Source organism: Acanthaster planci, linkage group LG02 (assembly GCF_054643075.1).
Source record: "Acanthaster planci isolate LZ-2023a linkage group LG02, COTS_SCS, whole genome shotgun sequence".
NCBI lineage: Eukaryota > Metazoa > Echinodermata > Asteroidea > Valvatida > Acanthasteridae > Acanthaster > Acanthaster planci.
The window spans coordinates 21,724,027-21,743,656 of NC_141778.1; the positions used below are offsets into that span (position 1 = coordinate 21,724,027).

The window sequence follows — 19,630 nt, forward strand, 5'->3', positions numbered from 1 at the left end:
GAATCTGTAACTTAGAAAGCAGAGAGTCGCATGAAAGCAGTAGTTGCTAAGACATAATTGCGTGCATCTCCCTCATTTCTTGTCGTATCAGACAGGATCCATCGCAGACGCACTCAAAACAGAATAGAAACATTTCATCCCCCGTAGGGCTTTGAGCTATTCTTGCCAAAATAACCTGCAAGGAAAAAAAGGAAACCCAAAGCGAGAAATGCATTTCGTTTTAGGCCGGGATGAATTACAGTATAGATGATACCAGTGTTATTTCACATGATTAAGTCTGAAAACTCACTGCGCGCACGTTCGTCTACGGTAGATAGCGGATATCTGATATATCAGCGCGTGCCCCAAGGACTTTGCTTCTGGTTTTGCTTTTGTGGAAAAACACAGGGAATGAATGGTAGGAACGACACGATAAGCCAGCACGTAGGTAACCGGAAGAGTTGCGCGATGTAACCCTTTTCTCTTATCGTGGACGAGGAAAGGGAAGTTTATCGCGTCCATCAGTGCATTGACTGCAAAGAAGTTTTCCGTCCCCTTTTACACCTATAGGAAAGGAGCTGTAGCCTTGATCTTGGACCACACAGCTAGAGCAGACAACTCTTTAAAAAAAATCCTTGCACTTAAACAAAGGAAACTTAATGTCGAAGATCAACTTTACACCTTGCATGCAGTATAATGTGGTAACACACTTTTCACCATTACCGAAAAGAAATAGACTACGCAGGGGCGTTAATACACTCCCAGAACTGTGTTGTCTGCTAGAACAGAAACATTCTTCCAATTTTAGCGCTGAAAAAAGCAACAACACATTTAGGCCAGGCGTCACCCCCGGCGCTAAATAAATATACTTTTAATGACTTTGAAGGTTAAAAACAGGAAGTGCCATGAATCACAGCGGGCGCTGTCCAGATATCCGCCGATAATTGCGGGTAAAAGCGGTTGGGCTGAGATATTGGAAACTCGGCGTTGTACACCCCCACTCATAAAATCTCACTATTTGTTGTTTCTGATATGAGTGCTTTAGAGGACAAAGAAATGTTTACTCTCGAAGCGAACACGGGTTTTAAAGACCTTGAACGTTTCTTTCTCAACCTGTGTTTCAATTTCTGATTTATGTGGGTTTAACGGTTACCTTCTTCTGTATGTTCAAAGTTTTAGGAAGCTGATTTGAGAGTCAACACTGCTGACGAATCAATAGTGAAAAACTAAAGATTGTGCTGGTAAATCCCGACTCTAACGAGCACAGTTTTGACCCAGAGTATTGGCTCGCTATTATAAGAAAAGGGAGCGCGACAGATTAGGCCGTGTCCGACTAAGGCTGCGGCTTGAAAATACACACGTGTCTACGAGTAGTCTCTCCAGCCCCTTCCCATATAGACCTGTGTGTAATTTCAGCTTCAAGCCGCAGAAAAGCAATTTGGACTCTGTCTTGCGCTTTCAATTTTGAACACAAAATGGCCGTAGCTACTCAAACGCTGATCTGCTTTTAGGTGCCAAAATCAAGCCACATCGCGTGGTATTTCCCCACTTCATCCTGCCCGACTCTCCGTCCTCCCACATTATGCTCGCTTCCTTGAGATGTTTTTTGTTGGTCTATCATTTTGTTTCTGTGTACTTTCTCCTTGCTAGGTGACGATCGCTGTTCCGAAACCAGATGCGCATTTGGCTGTATTCAGTACGAGGATGGCTTCACATGTTTCTGCCCCGACGGCCTGGCTCTCCTGCCCAATGGCCTCGGCTGCACGGGTAAAAAGCTTGGATTGTGTTTCTCGATACCCGAAAAAGTTGACTGCAAGCTAGACCTTGATAGAGAATTTCCGCGTAAGGTCAGACTCCCGAAACTGTTTTAATAGAGGAACTTCATCATAATCTATGAGCCTCAAAATAGTTTGGAGTCAGGACTTACTCTCAGGGATTCTTGAAGCTTTCCATTTTAGAGACGGTCTGATAGCCTATATGTTCTCGGGATATCGAGAGAGTGTAATACCGGAAATACCGGTAATACGGAAATGAACAGCATTGTATGACGTCATTGTGAATGTGATGGTTTTTGTATAGCACATCCATCCATGGATCGTTGAATCTGTTTCTTTCCTTTTTTGACAATCGATAGCGATGTATCCAGGGGGGGCAACATGTGCCCGCAGACACGTTACCGTTTCTTCTTTTTCTTTTTAGATATTGAAACTGCTAACAGTTCCGTGCACCACCCGAAAGGTTGAGGAATTTTTACCGATAAAAATGCTTGGGCCATAGCTTTTCGAAAAAAAAATCCATTTTGCATTCACAGCCCAGACCTGAAACATCGATACGCCACTGTACTTCGTTGCGACGAGGAATCGGTTTGGGGGAAAAGGACAGATCTTAATTTCCCTCCTAAAAGAGTCCTTGAATGGCCATTGAACGGTCTAGTCCTGTATATGGAGCAGAACTACCCTCGCTTATTATTCGACATTCCGAAAACGGATATCATGTCCTCTCATGTCAGAGTTCATGACGTTTCTGGGTCAGCAGAGGAGGACGGAAACGGGGGGGGGGGAGTTTTCTGTGAGTGGGCCCCGGGGACTGGGGCTGAGCACTGCGCAGACAGGCTAGGGAATTGCTCATCGAAGGGGTTCTGCTTGCATGCTTGTCACGTATTAGCTTACTGTTTTGAAATAGACAATCCCTGTCTGGATCAGTGAAGTGCTAAGATTGCGACGGAAATTTTTCTTATAGAAATTTAAAAAAGAGAGATACTGAAAGTCTGTGGGGACATCGGAAGTACCAAGAGACCACACCCCTAGCGTGTTCTTTGAAGTGCATCCCCACCCCCGCTATTGTTTGCCCTTTGCTACGGCAAATTTGATCCCGTGTTTACATCACATCGGCTGTTGTTCATACAGAGTAACGCATGGACCGTCAGTCTCGCGCGTACAACCGTGATTTTGAAAAATATCCGCCCCGATCTGAAGTGCACCCCTAATCGGCGAAAGACAGTTGGTTACAAGCGGGTTCTTGCACGCGTTCTGCGTGTACGCAAAGACCATACATACCGGAGTAAATTTGTGACGCATACTCGGCGCGCATAAAAATACTTGCCCGCCTCATGCGTGGCGTGCCTATGTATTGAGTACCCCCCCTAAAACAACAACAACAACAACAAAACAAAAAACAAGCCCTTTTTTGTTCAGCTCGAAGCGGTTAGGTAAACAGTCGGCAGAACAGTGGATGACAGCTCGTTTAATGCGCATTACGCGCAACGCACTTCCATTGCCTGCATAATTTTGTTTACATGTTTACCCAAAATACATTCACTTTTTTTGCTTTTTGGCACTGTTGTGTCTTCTTTTAAAGAGTTGCAACCGCATTTTTTTAATCTACACGAGCCAGATTAAGTTAACTGAGGATTTTTTTCACAATCGAAAAATAGCTTCGTAGAAATTTAAGGCTGGAATTCTTCAACTGTCCTCGGTACATTCCCCATACCGAGGGGTGAATTTGCCCCTTGTTTTGATTTTAGTCGGGCGCCGCGCAGATCACGAAATGTACATGATAGTTTGGAATGCGATCTGATGATCTATGCGTTTGTATGTTTGTGATGGTTCATGCCTTTTCTCAGATTTAAAAGTAATCAAACAATATCCGCCCTAAGCTGAAGTGACCCTTCACCGGCGAAAGAAAGACAGTTTTACAAATGGGTTTTTACGCGCGTTCGGCGTGCACGCGAAGACCGTACATTCTAGATTATATTTGCTGCGCATACTCAGTGTGCTCTGCGCCAAAAGTGCATAAACTTGCGCGTCTACGCGGTTTGATGTGTAACCTATGGCCGTGTCCAAAACGGGCTTCCAGAGCTACGGCTAGGTCTATTGTCTACGCGTCTCCACACATTTCCAATGGAGCGAAGACCTAGACCTAGCTTTAAACAATAGATTCGGATGCAGCCCATGTCTTGGCGGAATGTCAGTTTAATTTCAATACACGCCCTCTTTTGTACCTGCTCGGAGTGGATAGACCAATCTGAGTAGACGCCATAAGTGCGTTGGCACCGCACTCACACGCACATTCCTCAGCTTGACGCGCACGTGCATTTGGCAAATCACAACAGGCCCCAGCCCTGTCTACGAGCGTTGTGCCACAGGTAGTAATGGCTTCTATTTCTGGTTATCGAATTACACTATGGGCCTCGAACGGGAGCAGAGAGGGTGTTATTTTCTTAGAAACGGGGGCTCCTTTGGTCTGAAATGAACTTCGCTCGTTCACAAACGCACGCGTCACGGTGGCATCGCTTTCAACAAATTGAGAGCTCCCAACCAACGCGGCTCTTCTCAACCGATGAGGGGGTGTTTCAGTTTGAGGCAGAAACAGGTGCATGTAATTTGTTAAGGTACAGGCTCGGTTGGTGTCATTCCATATGTTCGAGAACGGTTTCAGAAAAACCGGTTTGTTTCCCATCAACGAACGGTTAGTTGAAAGACTACGGTCTCCGGCCGTGGAGGTCACGGGCTATTTTAACGGCGAACAGTTTTGTACTTGACAACAGCAAGTCGGACATCGACTTTAAATTCTTGTTGATTAGCCTAGTTGGCTTCAGAGTTTTCAGCAACCTGCCTTTAAAATTGACTTGTCCATACATGAAAACAGATTGTGCGTGCGTGCACCATCATTGTTATGGAACCTCCTCGAGGTTTGTGGGTGGCCTCTACAGATTGCCCAGATTGGAAATGCCAATTTTCACCGAAAATAGCCAGCATCCGCAAAGTAATACTTCCTGGTAGTCCCTGGGAGACCTCCCGACTTCCTTCTCCCAACCCACTCGATAATAATACCCGACTAGTCTCAGTTGCCCTGATAAGGCATCGTAATGTCTGGAGAAAGTTTGGGCTTACAGGTTATTTTCAAGCATAAAGTTAAAGGGTTCATGATATGAATATTCGTTTAGAAGGTGTACAGCTTTCCAGACTGTCACTCTGCATAAATACTCAAATGATTCTCGAGAGGAGACGAATTTTCGGCGTTCCTCCTGCGGAAGTTCTTTTTTAAGGGTGTTGGTACTTCTTCAAAAGTTCTGTCGAACTTGACAAGAAGTAACGTGCACGTCGTTACGGTGAGTTATTGCCCGACATGTCACATGTAGTTGCAAATGTGGAAATAATCACTTTATTGGTTTGGGATGTCACCCCGCCATCATAAATGTCAAGGTCTGATCGCCGAAATCCCTCTTGTATTTGATAGACAGAAATGGAGAACGGGAGATCTAGGAAAACTTGTAGCGAAATTGAATTCGACGTGTAATTGGTGTGTGACGTCGCCGGAGTACACGTAACTGTGCTATTTTTGACCGGGTAGCGTGGTACCGGGTGGTTAGGTGGGAGGGAGCGGATTAGTGGATTTTGAACGCACGCTGCGGAAGGTTTGATGTACTAATGCGTAACCGCACAGGCCTACTCATCCCTGGGACTTTTACTCAAAGGACAGGATTATGGGAGTCATGTTCCTTTTATAATCATGCACCCATAAAATTGATGCTTTTAATGGTGGGGTGTTCCGATAAATGACCATGTAGCATTCCGTCTGCGTCCCGTTCGACGGACACCGTCAGATCTGTTATTAATTTTTGAATTGAATATCGACTTTATTGAAAAGGTGAGAAAATTTACACCTTGGCTAGTTCGAAAAAGGAGAAGTTTATTAAGCTGTGCACCTCAATCCTAGCTAAGACGCAACGGCATCGACACGGCAGCGGTCTGCTTGTGTGTTGTCTATGGACAGTGTCCGCACACTCAAAAGAGCGCCCTCGTTCATGTTGTCGGTGCGCTAAACATTATTTCTAACATGCGCGGCATGAAGTGACTACTCTGTGCAAATGGCCGGCCTTCTGTGATGAAATCATCCTTTCTGAAGCGCAAGCCTTCAGCTTCAGTGAGTAAAATTCGCTTTTATCGGGCTCAAAGTGAATACCGTCCCCTATTGTATGAGTTCTTTCTCCTTGGACTACGCTGGTCTGTATTATTTTTGTCTTGACGGTAATACTCTCTTTGCGGCTTTTCTTCGAGACCGTACAAGCAGTGTTGGAGTAAAAGCTTTGGTCTTCACGGCTCAGCCTTTGGTCATCAAACTTTAAGATTAAGGCCAATGCTTAACCCTCAAGTCCAAGGCCATGGTCCTCTAGTATAAAACCACGTTTTAACACAGTACCCCCCCGCCAAAAAAAAACCAAGCCAAAAGTTACATCTATATTTTCCCCACATAAGCGCATAAAATTGTTTTGAAGTTCAAATAGAAGCTTTGAATGTTTTCTTTTCAAAATTGAAGGCTTCATTTAAATCCAATGATGCACTGTGAATAACCTCAGTAATGTGAGACAACTGCTCTGTCCTTTAGTCCAGTGGGATTACGTCGGCAATCAAAGTGTTGTGTTTGCACCGTGAGACCATTTTAACACTGTAAGATAATTGAAAAGACCTACAAAACGTGAATGCGACGAACTTAGCAGGGTTCTGTTTATGTTAAAACCTGTCATCTTTTCCATCAACAAACAAACAACATCCTGAAATGGTGAAAACTTTGAAGTGATTAATGTTACAGTTGAAGAAAAGATAAAACCCATAATTACAAATTGACTTCCAAAGCCCTTGTTCGACTGAAGCTGTTTTTTGTTGTAAACTCATTGTGCTGTTAATTAAACAACCAAATCTTCTGAAATAGGAATTGACACATTCGCTGGCCAGCCTCATCAATTTCAGAACTAGACAAAATTCTGAAGAAGTCAAGAATCTAAGCTTGCTGTGTGATAATTGTAGGATTTGAATTTAGTGATTGCATATACTTGCAAGTGAATCTGTTTATGATAAGACTGAGTTGTGATACTTAATCGAAATATCTCAGCATCGCAGCACGAGATTCAAAACAGTTTTCAGTATGAGTAAAAAATACTCTAAGCTTTCATTGGATCAGAAATCAGTGATTTAGGATTAATACTTTGGGAGAAAATGAATGTTAAATTTGGGATGCAGTTTGAACTCACTGTATCAAACTGGTTATTTATTACACTGACTATCTAAAAATCCAGTTACAGATGATAAGTAAAACTAATTCTGTATGGTGCTTTCAAAATCAGACCATGTGGAAGGTGACCTTCTAATGAGCATGATTATCTGTTCCGGAGAGCAGCATAGTGTGATCGGCAGTCCTTAGCATTGATAGGATGATGTTCTTCAAATCTACTCCACTATCTCCCTGGCCTTGTTGTCACAAGTACATGAATGCCTAGAAAATGATTAAATCCTTGTGTTTTGGAAGATGCAAAATGTCCTAGGCCTATTACAGTACCAAAATGTCAAATTGCAAAAGTCTCACTTCTCCATGGCAACATTTTGATTAAATAAGATACCAGTCACAGCAGATTTTGTCAACAGCTATACAGCTGAACCTCTGTTATGTATACAAAAATTCAAACTAGACTGATTACACCCAGTGTGTGTCATATGACCCATAATGGGTATCAAGCGTGTCCTCCCATAGCAAAGTCTGTCAAAAGTGTCATTTACCAAAAATAAAGTTGAAGATTGGTACATTACTCACGCTTCCGCTGATGTGTTACCAGAAATTGGCTTCATTTTTGTTAACACTGCCTAAAACACATTTCGCTGTGGGAGGACACCATGTCTGTTGATGTTTGATACCCACTGTAGGTCATGTGACTTAGCAGGCACAATCGGTCTAGGTGCCCTGGAAAATCTAACCATTGATGGGCCTTGCACAGCTAGGCTCTGAAATAGCAAGGTATTTGATTCTGAAGGCTGAGGCATTTGCCTGCAAGCCTCAAGGCAGAGGCCCTAAATGTCAAGTCTTATTAGGCAACCTTAAGGCCAACTTAGCCTCAGCGTCGAGGCACTATATCACTGAGCATAGCATGTCATCTTGAAACCTGACACAAATGTTCAGCATACCTAGGGCCTGTGATCTTCAGGTGTACATACAAATGTGATGTAATGATGATGTCATCACATGATTTTTATGATTTGTTTTGTCTTCATTCTGTTTAGTATATCTCCTTAACAAAACTTTTTTTTCCGATCATTCAAGTAACCCCGTCTGTTTCTCTGAAATTCTTTGACATCATGGTGATTTCATCAAAAATGCAATTTTCTGATTCCGATATTTGATCATCACCACAATTGATGATTCATAGATATTGGTAAAAATAGAAGTAATGGTCCTGTGTCATTGTGTTCATGTGTGAGATGACACTGCCTTAATGGCGTGCTCTTCATAAGCCGAGAAATCAAACAAACTATAAAAAGTAGATGAGATTGAGTTCAGATTTCAGCAGCTATTTGGGACAAAAAACAGCCTCCTGCATAAAACTCTTTAATGCCCACAAATTGACATAGCCTCCTAATAACCTTGTGTTTTGTGTCTGAAACAAACATGAACCGTAAAGTGTTTTCTCACAACAGTTATTATTGTATGTAATAACTTGTGTCGTATTCTTGAAACCAAAGTGAATTCGAAACCACCCGGGGGGTGAATTCCGTCCAACATAAGTTTAGTAGTTGAATGCTTTACTTTGTAAACATCTGCAACCACTGGTGGTGGAAGCACGGGGACCACTAGGGCTACATGACCCCCCCCCCCAATTTTTTTACTTAGGGGTTAATGGTGTCCCAACCTTCACGCTTTTGGAAGACTCATTAATGGCTAGTGCGTGATACCGGTTGTCTCACAAATGCCCCCTCCCCTCATTTGAAAATTGTTTGCGAAGCAGAACTCTACTTACAAAACTTTTAACACAGTAACTTCCATTGGTTTTGATAATTAAGACTTCTACGAGTTAGAGGGGAAACATGCCCAGATTGTTGCCTATGCAAGTCTCATTGGCAAAAGACTTGACACAACGTTGACTGTTGTAAATTACAATGAGTTAATTGGAATTTGCACTGAGGGGATCTGACTGACGGGCAGTGGTGGTATAACTTGGAGGAGGGCACTAAGTGAATGGTTCCTAGGAACTTGATGGCTTCTATCTGAGCCAGGGCCACACAGCGGTATGCACTTGGCAGAAGGCTGGAAACCTTTTTCTTACCATGTATGCATTGTTTGTTTAGTTTAAAGCGACTATTACAATTACATCGACAGGGACTCTTGCTGCTATGTAATAATAATGACAAACATTTTGGCTACTTCTCCAAGAAATTTGGAGACAGCCATTTGGAAATGTGCAATTTTGTTGAATTTTTGAAATGAGAGACAGCCAAAATGCGTGGCAGCCACAGTGCCCCTTGGTGCAAAGTAGGCTGTGGTCTTCTCTGACTGCAGAAATTTGTGTACAATTTTCAAAGAATTAATCCTCTCCGGACCACTTTACAGCACAATGCTGTTGGGCCCAAGGCAGTCCAGTACTGAGGCTTCATAGGGAGGCAGGTTTTCCCCCCTTTCCTGACAGAAATTCATTTTGAGAGAAGAAAGACTGTTTTCCTAGACGGTCACACACATTTTTTAAGAAGTCAAATGTATATTGTGTTTTTTATTATCTTTTGTAGATGTGGACGAGTGTGCATCGGGCACTGCAGAGTGTCCACCTGGGAGAAGATGCAAGAACACCTACGGCAACTACATGTGTCTGTGTCCAGCTGGCTACAAGTTTGCCTACGTCAATGGGGAGCTGGATTGTGTGGGTGAGTCAGTCCTCAGATGACTGGATATCTGGAGAAACTCAAATGAAAAGGCTCCTGTCTTGGCTAGTTGAGTGGAGTTCCTGCTTCCGTGTCTGAGTAACTAAATGTTTTCTGATTAAACCTGAGTCTTTGAAAGTTGTGACTGAAGTTATAATTTTTGTCTCAAATGCTGCATTTGGTCCAAGGTACTCGGTCAACCTCAAGTTTTTGAGTCTTGTCTGAGTTCTTTGATTTGTGGCAACGGTGTTCAGAAACTTGAGTTTGAAAGCATATTTTCAAACTTGTGTTAAGTTGTGATTCTTTGTCTCAACCTATATGTATTTATGCCTTAGTTGTGTGTAGTGTTTTTTCTTCCAATTTTGAGGTATTCAGCCACATTTCAATTTGTGTCATTAGGTCTGAATCTGTTGTCTTCTGAGTTAGTCATTTTTTTTCTCAACATGAAGTCCTGAAGTTTGCTTCTAGTGTTTTCTTTAAAATATTGTTACAGTCTTGAGTCTAGTTTCAAGCACTCATTCTTGGCTCGATGTCGTTGATCTCTATCAATTTGACTGTCATCATATCTCAAGTTCTCAGCTAAGCTTTTCTCATGTCTGGTGTCTTGTTTTAAGTTCTTTGCCTTAATTTCTGAATCTTTTCTTAATTCAGTCCTGGGTCTTGCACAAAGTCTATCAAGTCCTTAAGTAAGTTGTATTCATTTATGGGGCAAGCTTTGATGAATCAATGCCACATCCTCCCTATCAAATTCAAATCATCCTCAAAGTGTTACAGTTGGGTTTTATGTCACAACTCATCTTTTATTCTCCATGCTCAGATGAGAATGAATGTGACAGTAATCGCTGCGATGCTAACGCTATCTGTGTCAACGTCCTTGGTGGGTTTCAGTGCAAGTGCAATGAAGGCTACGTTGGCGATGGTTACAGGTGCATTCCGGTCGGTACGTATACTGTACAGCGCCCAGGTATCAATGTATTCACTTACTCTCTCATGACAGTACAACTGTTGTGTTGGCTTCCACACCAAGTGTTAACTGGCCTTTACCTTGGGCAAGGTTGTAGGGTACAGATTGGGGGCGGGGACAGGGCATTGAAGGGGGGGGGAGAGAGGCTGCCAGATGCTGACACTATATGGGCTTTAAGTACCATTTGACTTTTGCATGGATGTTTGCAATTTATCCAAAATGTTAAACATGGTTAAATCCCTTCAACCATTCACAAGTTCATAGTTTTTCTGTGAGACACATCTTCCAACCGTGTCACCTAGGAGATGTGCCGTTCAAAAGCGGACTCCGACATTTGAACTGAACAGTGATGCCACATTTAGCCCCATCGTGCTACATTGAATTTAGCAAGCAATAGGTCAAAGCTCTCTTAGTGATTGGGCTGATGATACTGTTGGCAAGTTATCAACCTCGTTTGTATACTTTCTTAATATATCTAAATCCCTTCCTGGATTCTCCATTCTATTTTAAGACACTACAACTTGCTTGGACAATCCCTGCTTCCAAGACGTGGAATGTACGGACAGACCAGTGAACCCTGAAGGCAGTGTACCAGCAGATGGGACTACCGTAGTCAAGCAATACGTCTGCGGTAGTTGCCCGCCCACGTTTGTCGGAGATGGAGAAACTTGCACCCGTATGTGTTTCAGACAAAATGTTGTCACGTTCTTGATCAATCATTTATTATCTGTAACTGTGCTTTTCAGAGGTGAGATTTGTTCATCCTGGTGTCAGGATTTTTCGAGCCATCTATTTTAAAATCCAGAAAATCCTGAGTATATGGCATTTTAGGCATAACAGTTGATATTGACCACAAGAAATGAGTACTCTAAGGGATGCCTCGGAGCAAGCATGGACCCTACACTGCTGTGGAGCCATGATCAAACCTTCGGTTATTACTTCCAGGATATTTTTTATTTTTCTCCAATCTCGCCCCAATGTGGGAGATCAGTGTTTTTGACTCAGCAGAATTAAAATCTGTGGACGATTTGAGAGTCGACGTAGGTCTACATCCGGAAAGGACCCAAATTTATCCCTTCATCAGTTCTTTGTGACTAAACAGTGGATTTAAAGTCCCTTGTCCTCATAACGACTAATCCGCGGCGGCGATGCCACACTGCAGAGCCGCCACACTCATGCGCACATGCCCTGTTTGAGTGCCCGAGTGCACTTTGGCTGGTCATAGCACTCTGTAGGGCCAACACCACCTGCCGGCTGGATGATCTCACCGGAATGGCTTCTGCGTAAATCTGGTCGTTAGTCTTTTTGGCTCAGTGTCTAAAGGCAGACTGCTGTCTTTGTTGACGCATGTTACTGCCATTTCAATATCATCAGGGTTTTGTAAGGAGTGATAGATAAAAATAACGAGATTGGGATGAGCATTCTAATGTCTTTAAGATCTTTAAGAATGGATTTCAAGGGATCACTTCAAAACTATTGCTTTGCCATGCCATTGGATAACCCTTGAAAATTGGCCAATACTGTACTTGGACCCTGCTTTTAAACCATATGCATCACCAGCGTCATAGGTAATTGGAAATAGTGTCATGTTTCATGGTATGTACACGCACATATGCTAGTATCATATCACAGCCTTTCTTCAAGGGGGCTCGCGGACCACACTGTGCTTCCTCCATGCATTATGTAACGGAAGGAGCCCAAGATATAATAAACCTGAAGCAGGACAAACAAACTTACAGAAAGGTTTACTTCAATGATGAGGTTCATTTCGTGTCTATGTGATACCACAAACCACTGTGGATGGCAAAATGAAGAAAAACATGCACACAAGCTTGAATAACACTTAGTTGTGTCATCCTGGACTGCTTGCATTCATTCACAACTTTGTACAATATGTGGATATATTCTGCGTACACACACAGTGCCTACATAACTTGATTCTCGGGCACATTCACACAACCTTGTTGGCAAGGCCATGTAGTTGGTAATGTTCATTCCTAATGTGGGAAGAGTTTAGATCTTTTTTTAAACGGGCTTGTTGGCTATTTCTGCAGCAATTTCATCAGAAGCCTGTGCATAGCATGCCGATTAGTGGAATTCTTTATTTGAAGAGCCCAATAATATGGTTTTTGCACCAAGTTCTGTATAGGTCATGGTGAGCCCTGGCATGATCACGTAAGTCTTTGATCAAGTTATTTCACAAGAAATGTAAGGGTATGTGCATATCCAAAAGGCATGAACCTAAGGGAGCCAACTCGTACTTGGTCTAAAAGTGACCAAATTGTGACATCAGATCAAAATTTTGGCTGTGTATTCGAAACAGCTGAACACATTTCAACTCGAGTAGATTTCACGGCCTTTTTTTTCCCCATCAAATTTGCTTCGCTTTTTCCTGAACTCCTCCCAAGAGTAGTTCCTGCAGTCTTAAGTTACTTGGTGGGTCAGAGCCTGTCGTGTAGTGTAAAGGTTATTCACAGTTCGACCACCCCTGTAAGTCATGACATGGTACCACTGGCCGTTGGTGAGTTGCAGTCACTTCCCACAGAAGTGTGTGGTACCTGCAATCATGGAGAAGCAGTCGAATTGGAAACAGCATTGGATGTCGTAATGGCTGGCATCCGACCTTATAACGTTTGCGTAAACCTTTGTAATAAATACTGGTTTGTATTCATTATGATCACGTGCAGCCACGACGATCCCAGTCATGATAGTAGCGGTTGATCCAGCAGAGGAGGATCTGCCCCTAGCAGAGGTCGGTGTCAGGGCGCTGTTGGACCGCGACGACGGACAGACTGAGATTGTCGCAGAGGGCACCACGGATTTGAATGGTCTGGTCACCTTACAAGTGCCAGCTGATGTCCCGTTGGAGCTGGTGGCCAGCAAAGATGACTATGTGGACAGCGTCAAGACCTACAGAGTACACCCAGAAGGAGGTATGTAGGAGATATGAAAGAGACGCACCAATCTTTTGTCTCTAAGTGTCACTAGCAATTGTGATTATGTGGGTACCTACGTACTGACAGACGATGGACTAGCTGTGTACTGAGACCCATTTGAACTCTTGTTGATGTGACTTACAATGTACATGTATATACGGTACATGTATAGCTCTCCCATCAATGTTGAGATTCAGCTGAAGACTCAGTGTAGAGGTCATGGAAATTGCCCCCCCCCCTTTTTTTTTTTTTTTTTTTACAGGACTGCGCATCACATCATATTTTAATGTAACACCTGCACATGTATGCCCTTTCGGTCATACACGGGTGTAACATCATGATGCTCTGTTCCTGGGCCCAATCTCATGACACTGCCTAAACAGCAGAAATGTCATGCTTACTACAGCAGACAATTTTGCTAACTGGGAGCACTATTTCATGGTGGTACTTGGCGTGGTTGTGCCTACGTTTGCACATGCGTAAGAGATTTCCGTTGTGCTGTTACTACACTAAATCAATTTGTCCTCTTAGGTAAGCGTACGTGCCTCTTGCCGTGCTTACTGCTTACCATCTCTGTGAAATACGCAGAGCCTCTGTTAGCGTATAATTGTGTGCTTAGCAGCGCAGTGAAATTGGGTTGTGGGCTTAGCCCACACATTGTTACATCAGTGCCGGCCGATTCCTGGAGTCAATTTTAACTCCATTCAGGAATCACAATATCACTCAAAATCAATTCCAGTTTCCACTGGCAAAACTGGCATGACAAAATGCTACCTTTGGGAATTTCTATACAAAATGATTTCAGTACAGTGCCACCATAAGAAATACGAGGGAGTTTGCCAAAAATGTTTGGTATTGTATTTGGACATAGCAATTTTTAGTTCAAGCATATGGTGACCTGCCTCATGAATATACTTCTGGAGGAATATTGGCCACCTCTTCCTCGCACGCGAACAGAAAAATTCTGGTCAGAAGTAAACAATGCAGAAATCAAACATAGAAATCCACAGGACTTTTGTTTGTCTGCCATTTTCCATCTTCAAGGCTATTCTCCTCGGAAGTCCAATTGCACAGCCAAATCAAGTTATCATCGTTGAAATTTTAATTTTCATTATCTGTCACTCCTGATTTCAATCAGGGCATCAGACATAGTCCAAATCAGATGTACATGTAATCACTTTGGGAAATTGCTTCCTATGAAAACTAGTGGAAATACAAGTCTAATTGAAAGTTTGGACTTGATTCTAATCAATTATTGCACAGAACCACCCAACACTAGCATGCACTGGGGACCATTGAAATCCTGCATAACCTTGTTGGGTTCAGCATGGTTAGGCTTAACGGTGCTCATGTGACACAGATGATGCATATGGGCATTGCATTTTCATCTGAAACCGTGCACATTCAGATGGGGAAAACGTGTCTTTTTGTCAACATCAATAAGTTATAAGGAGGTTCTTGTGTGCAGAAAACAAGGGTGACTTGGCAAGTTGATAGCTATGCCTTTTCTCTTAGTGTAGTCAAACCTCATCCGTTTTTCGTCCCCAAATAGTCTAAAACAAAAACAGAGGAGATCTTGAGCAGTTTAGCGCCCCCTTGATGCCTTCCTGGGGGTGACGATGATGGTGTTGCTGACTTAAAAAGAATTCTGTAGTCTGACGGAAGGGTGATTAAGCGGGTCTCACTGAATAACTGTAAAAGTCCAAATAAATGATGTTTCCATAAGGGAATAAATATGTACTTGGCAGGTCTTAAACGTTGGTTTAAGACCAGATCAGGAGAAGGGATGCTGATTAATTGCCCCAGCTCAAAGTGAGAGACATTAATCATAGATAATGTACCTTCCAAGTCAAAAAGTCAAAACAAAGAAAGAATTATGAATTTCATGTGATTTTTGTTCAACAAATTTACTTTTTTTTTTAAACACCCCTCTAGTCATGTTTTGGTATGTGCCTCTCATGAGTAGTTGTAAACAGTCTCCTTTTATGGAGATTTGCTCTGGAGATGGTGCAGGATGCGATGGGCCACTCTAATGTGAATTTAGAACTTCCAAAATGCGGACTGATTGTTAGTCATTGCGCAAACAGAAGGGGGGTTTTGAATGTTACGACGATACAACGAGGGAAGAGGGACCAGATTTCATAGGTGTTTAGTTGTCATAGGAATGGTTGTACTGTCTAATGAATATTAAGTTGTTGTATTTAGGATATTCACATTCATTTCAAGGGTTGGGGTTGTGCTTCCTAAAGAAAACTTCCAATTATCAACAAGTTCACTGGACAGCATTGTACACGGGTTACAGACATACCATTGCTGAGGTGTTCTTACATCAACAATTAAATTTGCAAACAAATTGAAATAAAGTCCTATTTTTTCATGAGTTGCCAAATCACTCTCCCTTGTGTGGATCGTCGCGATCACACTTTTTCAACTGTTGTGATCCAGTCTGCTCTTTTTTTCACCCACCACAGGTAACGTTGTCAGTATTCAGATGAAGCGTTTCGACGAGTACACCAGTTTCCTCTATCGTGTTGCCACCTCAAAGGCCTTTGAGTTTGGAAGTGGTGGTGAAGAGAAGAATTTCCGCTTGAGTTTACCTGAGGGTATGTATGTCCATTTTGTCATGGACTAGAAGTCTATCAAAGGCTAGACTAAGGTGCTGGACTGGTGACAGTCCTCGGCCAATGTCCTTCTCCAGGACCCATGACGCTTAATTGTGACCCATAAGGCTTGAGGTCAAAATACAAACGCTTTGAAAGCGTTCATCGCTTTGTAAACGCCAAGCCCCACGGATGGTCAACATCGAACAGACAAACTCTGGCCAAACCGTTGCGGTCGAGTACACCATGCACTCTGTAGCTTCCAGTAAACAATAGACAGCTCATTGCATTACGGCATCTTAGACTTCTGCGGTCTGGCGGATGAGACATAACAATAGCTCTTTACTTTGCAGCTGTGCAGCAGGATTTAGATCGGCAGACTGTTTTAACTTCCTGATAAAACATCTGTATTGAGTAGTTGTGTTGCGCTGTTGGTTTCCAAACCAGTCTTTTCAGGTCTCGTTACCCTGTAATCTTGATATTTTGTCTCAGTATCGTGAGTCAAATACACACCTAATTGTATACCTGCAGAATCGAATATACTAGCTCGAAATAGTATTTACCTGAATCATACATGACTTAGTGTTCTGCTCGCCAACATGTAGTTATAGATAAAAACTTCTTTTTTTACTGTGTAAAAAGGCTGATGAAAAATCGCCCCTTTGGTCACGTGGGCGCCGTCCTTGGAAAGGTTCCTCCCCAGAAATGCAACAAAAGCCATATTTTTGCAGTTGAATCTATTTTGCCAATATAACCAAAACACTATTCGCTTGAGATTTAATTTGACCTTGTATTCTGAACTGGAGGAAAGTCCTAATTGAGCATGCTGTCTGCTCTACTTGCACATATCTTGCGATCGTTTTGTTGAGTCAAGCGTGGTCCGAACACAACCGCTTCTGGTCGGCAAAACACGGTCAGAAACTGTCCCACCTCCAGCGGTAACAAAGTTGCTCGTGGATGGGGAGAGATAGGAGATTCATAATTTTATACACAGAAATATTATATAGGCCTATGCGGCACATTCAAATTCGTAGCAAGCCTTTGGATGTCTCACTGTGCATTGTACGTGTACATGTGTGTACATGTCCGAACCCCAACCGATCCGAAGTTCGGCAAAAAATTTCCGAGCCGTGTCTGAACCGAACTGAACCTTGACACCTACTTGCAGCACTATTTTATGCGGAGGTTGACTTTTTTATTACTTTCAAAGAAGATGGTACACGTGACTGAAGTTAAAAATAAATTCAGATTGTGTTTATGCGGATATTTCCTTTCAGAGACTATAGATCAGGCGGTAAAATGAGGCAACCGTGTTTGGCATTTCCCGTCACTTCCATATAAACTTATTTATTTCCCAGTCTAAAAATGCTTAAAGACGAACATTGACTTTGTGGCGCTCAAAACGTTTCTGAAGCTAGAGAAATGTCTGTAGCCTGGAATGCAGTTGATTTTGCGTCTCCATCACAAGGTGTTAACCACTAGGCTGACCGGGGCCACTGAAGTTCTCCTTGAATAAGATCTATTGTTCACAACTACGGCTGTGTAAGCCATAAACTCCATTGTTGTCAGGGTTGCTCGTGAAGCTAGACAGTCCAGGGCAGACGGTTCTTTTCAAACCGTTGAACCGTCCAACACCAAAAGACGAACGGAATGAAGGGGGGATTAACACCAACCGTTGAACTGTTTCTAAACCATCTGTATTTTGACCTCGCGCCTAAATTGTAATCTCACATTTTTGACTTGTGATTGAATTGGAGGTCCATTTGCATCAGTGATGGGACCTGAATCCCATGTTTGTTTGTTTGTTTTTAGTGTACTGGTTTTGACCACTCTATCCAGTTTTGATTTGTGGAGCCAAATGAAAATAAAAAAAATGTTCAGAGTTTCTGCTGCAAGACAGACATATTTGCTTTGTCCAGTTTAAGCTCATTCCGGGAAGAACCTTTGCCTGTCAATTAAAAAAATTTATACTATAAATAATTTTAAAGGTGATCGCACTTGTTGTATAAGGCACTGACCACAATAAGCCTAGCTATGTGTGCTTCCTGAAGTTCTTCTGTACATGTAGCAGAGTGTGGCTGCCATCAAAGGGCTATATCAATGTCGGCAGGAACTGTCCATGAAGGTTTGAGTCCTGGGACGAACTTGATTTACAGCGACTTTGGTCAAAGGAGCAGGAATGTCAAGTTATACATTTTGTTTGGAATTTGAGTCAAGATTTGAGGAGTTTGAGTAAACCCGCTTTGATTTCTCTCTGCACTACTCAAAGTCATCCACCCATCTTCTTTTATCTTTGCAGGAGCCCTGAGAGCAAGCGACGGCACCAGGGTCACCGTCAATTACAAGGGGATGGATGTCTCCAGCCCGGATTCCCTGTCCAGCTTGCCAGACCTTTCTCAAGTTGAAGGAGGTTAGTGGGTCGTCCTGGCTTCAAATGAGGCTCAGATAAAAACCTGGTGCTGACTGACACAAATTTTCATTTGGCCGCTGATCTTCCTCCATATCGTCGCATTAGTACTCTAACGTCATTAACAAAATATTTCCACTAAAAGGTCGTTAATGAAATTTTTGAAAAACTTGAAATACAACCAAAGTCCTGCTGAAGATTTGAGAAACAGTCCCCCAAAATGATTTTTATCAATGAAATAATGTGGAACATTACATGTTTCTTTATAAAATTCTTTCATGCTTAGAATAGGGCCCTAAAATTATTTTCAAAATCATCAGTGCTATAAGGTCATTACTGCCATAACGACCTTATAGCACTGACCCGACGATATGTTGTTTCTTTTGTCATTTTTCTTTTGAGGGTAAGAAACAATGTTGTAAGTGTTAAAACAGGTATGTACCTCAGGAAACGTCCTCTTGACCTTGGGGTTAATTGGTTTTCAAGAAGAGCTGTAGTTTGAGTCTGTTTCCATCAGGAAAGCTGTATAGTTAAAAGTTTGACAGTGGCGTCTGAGCATTTGTGACCTGCTGAGGCTAAATGAGGAATGATCCCCAAAACCTCGTTTTGAGTAATTGGCGGCTGAAGTTGCATATACGTAAAAAATCATGTCAAAATCGATTTTCTGTTTTTCGGATTTTTAGGTAGGTTAGGTCTCAAAGATTTCCTCTAGCTATGCCTTTTGTGCAAGAAAATCCAGCAAAAGTGATAAAAAGGAGGATTTCTGGAGTGAGTTTTCTCCAATCTTTTCTAAAATTGATATTGTTTTCCTCTTACATGATGAAATTTTGTCCATATTCTGAGTACGTTTTCAGGCAGAAGGGGCGCGTTAACTTCCGGTTCCATGGTTCGTTGTAAATGGCGATCAATGCATGTAACTCTATGTGCAGTGCTTGTGCAGTGGGCGTGGCTTGAACTGAAATGATGTCACACTTACACACTGGATTGTTTACTTGGATACGTGTTAAGCGCTTCATTTGTCCAATCAGCATGCATTTCCCGCGCTCGGAAAAGATACTTTTACT

General features: G+C 42.5%; 1 protein-coding gene across 1 annotated transcript in view; it reads left to right on the top strand.

Moving 5' to 3' along the window:
* Positions 1 to 19,630, top strand: part of LOC110976121 (uncharacterized) — a 62,090-nt gene that overhangs the window by 34,766 nt on the left and 7,694 nt on the right. Inside the window, exons 5-11 of the mRNA XM_022229142.2 lie at positions 1,630 to 1,746; positions 9,528 to 9,662; positions 10,477 to 10,599; positions 11,135 to 11,299; positions 13,311 to 13,556; positions 16,031 to 16,162; positions 18,459 to 18,569. Of these exons, the coding sequence (XP_022084834.1) occupies positions 1,630 to 1,746; positions 9,528 to 9,662; positions 10,477 to 10,599; positions 11,135 to 11,299; positions 13,311 to 13,556; positions 16,031 to 16,162; positions 18,459 to 18,569 (1,029 nt within the window). The remainder of the gene's footprint in view (positions 1 to 1,629; positions 1,747 to 9,527; positions 9,663 to 10,476; positions 10,600 to 11,134; positions 11,300 to 13,310; positions 13,557 to 16,030; positions 16,163 to 18,458; positions 18,570 to 19,630) is intronic.